The 3400-nt window shown below is 34.9% G+C and overlaps 1 protein-coding gene across 1 annotated transcript in view; it reads right to left on the reverse strand.

Annotated features, from left to right (window-relative positions):
- The window catches only part of LOC119581797 (tyrosine-protein phosphatase non-receptor type 11-like), a gene marked incomplete in the record, with an annotated part of 28940 nt that overhangs the window by 18215 nt on the left and 7325 nt on the right, over window positions 1-3400 (reverse strand). Inside the window, 3 exon segments of the mRNA XM_037929928.1 lie at window positions 972-1118; window positions 1443-1673; window positions 1890-2069. Of these exon segments, the coding sequence (XP_037785856.1) occupies window positions 972-1118; window positions 1443-1673; window positions 1890-2069 (558 nt within the window).

Here is a 3400-nt window from a genome sequence, read left to right on the forward strand (position 1 = left end):
AGTTTCTTCATTCTTGTATGTATAACATAGGCTAACTAACTCATTTAGACCCTTTAACTCCCCTCATTTGGGACAGTCCCCTTAACCACAACTTTAACCCAAAATAAGGTTAAATAAAGATAGCCTTGCAAATGATAAACATGTTTTAAGATTTTTCTACGTATTCATATGCACTTACAATGTATTGATTTAAGAAAAACTAAGGCTGCTAATACAAAAATTGCCTCAATTTAGTGAGAGTTCTAGCAAACTTGAGTTGATAGATTTGGTTGAGAATACATATGACAGAGGCACTCTCTCTCACTAACACTCAGGACACCAGAACACAAACAAGTAGTGTCAGTGTGAAGCAAAATCTGAACATTTGTGAACATATTCCACTGTTAGTGTATTTGTTCAAATGTCAACAAAAAAAGAAAGCAATTATGGAGGCATGAAAGTAGAGAGACAACTGAACAAGGTTACAGAGTGAAACAAACAAATCCAAACTTATCTATAACTGGGTAACTCTTCCTTCATACTGCCATCCTCATTCTCTGTTTTTACTTCCTTGCTCTCTATTTTTCTTACTTCTTATTGATGCTCAATAAGGATCAGCTATAAAAGGCCTTGTTGTTCTTGAGCAAACTGTCCTAAACTGCATTACACAAACAATTACTGTCCTAGACACCAAGAATATTTTTTTTAACATTCTGTGAAATGTACTTGGCCTGTGTTGATTAGTCCAGGGTGTTCATAAATATCCCTGGTGCATGGGCTGACTGGTATGTCTAAAATATTGCTTTAGCATGGCTAAATGCTGGATAAAAAAGAAGTAGGTTTATAAAATTGAGACCAATAAGATGTTAGATAATAGAGCAACAATGCTAGTTTACCTAATATTTGGAATTCTTTATCAAAAGTACTCTGCACAGCAATTCCAGAAGCCAATAAACATAAAATAAAAAGCAAAGTATAAAAAAAAACATTACCTTTCCTCTTTCAACTTCCTTTGTGGTCATGACAATAACTCTTGTATTTTCCTGCCAGATCATCCACCAGAAATCTGCACATGTGGAAGGCAAGCATCCCTGTGTAGCTATGTAAGTCTTGGCTTCACTGCCCAAATCTTCTTCACTCTAAAAATAATGAACTTTTTAATAAAGATGAAAAAACATGGGAATAATGCTAATGTGTGTGTTTCATGAGAAAAAGTGCATAACTGTATCTTAAGACAACAAGCTTGTATTAATAAGTATGTATAGAAAGAACTAACCCCTACTGACATAAGATATTTGGATATTGGAGGAGCTGAGGTCCTTTCTGAACTGAAAAAGCTACCTTGACATCATTATTGTCATTTGGTTTATTTTAGCTGCCATGATACTATGACAATGGTAACAGATCAAGATTATTGCAACCTTCACGACAATAAAACTAAATGACATTATCACCATACTTACAGTGATAAGATTAGCATTTATGTAATCAGACCCTGGAATTCCAGGATCTGTATCTCTCAGTATGACCCTTGTGTGGTCAAAAGGTAAAATATTCTTGTAGCGGTTTTTGTTACGGTTCTCAGGCTTCTGGCCTTCCTTGCGTGAATAGAGCTGTTTACACTCTTGTTGTTGCAGAGATTCAAACTCCTCCCAGAATCCAGCCTTCCCCATAGTGGGTCCCTGATGCTCCTTCTGTAATGATGGGTCAAAACTTGTTTGGCGTCGACGCTATGTGACCCGTCACCAAATGAGTAACACAAGGGGGGAGATTTGTTAGTAAGAGGGAGAGCCACCAGATGTCTATTACATGTATGGATATGTTCAATCTTATGTGTCCAGAAATCTCATCCATCATATCAGTCCCCCTCCAGATTCATCAAAAACAAGTTCTAAACAGCTTTGACTCACCGATAATTCTCTAACTCTGCTGTCAATGCCACGTGCATTGATCCTTGTGGCATTGAAAGGCATCTTTAGAGGAACCACAGTACCAGACTGTTCCACCATTGGATTTCTTCGGTAGTGTTCAACTAATTCACTGAGAGTGTCAAATTTTCTTCCTCCTCCAACATCATATTTGTTGTCCTGCTGAGAAAAAATTTACAACATTAAGGGAACCCTTCCAAACATTGCTAAAGTCTATTACCTAATATATCTACTCTTTAGAGAAATCCTTCTAAAATGTAACTAACTATAAGTTAGAACTAGAACAGTATCTGATCGCCTTCGAACCTCTTAATTTTGAAAGTTCATCAATAGAAACAATGCATCTAATTTCCAAATACTGTTCTTTTTTTGTCTAGTGTATCTTTTCAACCAAACTTTCATTACAGCTTGAATTTCAAAATGAAAACTATGATGATGAATAGATCAAGATTAGAGTAACAATGCTGGTTTACCTAGTATTTGGAACTCTTGGAAAAAGAGTATCCTTATCTCCTTAAAAGCCACTCTAAAGAAAAATCTTATCTTTTGAAAAAAGGACATAATACAGACAGCATTAGAATTTGATTTGAATAAAGCATATGAAACCTTCCTGAACTATTTGCTGTCTCTACTACTGAAAGGTTGATCTTGTTGTGGTAGCAATAATACCAATATCATGTGATACTTGTTATTATCATACTTCATACAGTCTGAGGTAGCTCTAGCAGTTACACATAATCAAAATTTATTATGCAAAAAACATGCAGGCCTAAAAAACAAAGTGAGTACAGATGTAGTTCCAATAATTCAGATGTAGTTTTCACTAATATATTTAGCAGGAAACCATAGTGTACATGCATCTTTCTTCTTGCAAATGTAATGATTCTAAAGGACATATTTCATCCAGTCAAACCTTTATCTTTTACTCTCCCATGTTTCCCCTTCACACACCACATTATCATGTATCAGAGAGTTACAGTATTTTATTACTAACATATCTTCCTTTCAGTACATTCAAATACAGTTTCTTCCATATGTAAGTAGTAACTGATATTTTTTTCAAATTTGTGTTCTACTTATGCTCTATGATATATGACAATGAAATATACAATTACTGGTGTATAAATGAAGCTTTGAAAGGTTATCAAATAAAATATGCCTTTTTGCAGCTGGTGAAACAGACAAACTGGAGGACTAGCAGTTCTTAAAGTTTAAAGAATTTTAAAAAGTTAGTAAGTATAAATATATCCCACTGCCAGTGGGAACCACCATAAATGCAATGGTGATACTGATGGAAAAGGAATATTCCTCAGATGCTGGGTGGATGAACTGAAAAATCACCATTACACACTTAAAGGGTAGGTGGTGTTAAGGGGATACAGACACTATGTGAAAAAGTAAAATCATAATGAAATGTATGATACTCTATCACAAATCACCCTATAGTAATTAGTAGGTCATGTAGACCTACTAATAGGCTATGTTCAAACATT

This window comes from Penaeus monodon, chromosome 15 (assembly GCF_015228065.2).
Source record: "Penaeus monodon isolate SGIC_2016 chromosome 15, NSTDA_Pmon_1, whole genome shotgun sequence".
Taxonomy (NCBI): Eukaryota; Metazoa; Arthropoda; class Malacostraca; order Decapoda; family Penaeidae; genus Penaeus; species Penaeus monodon.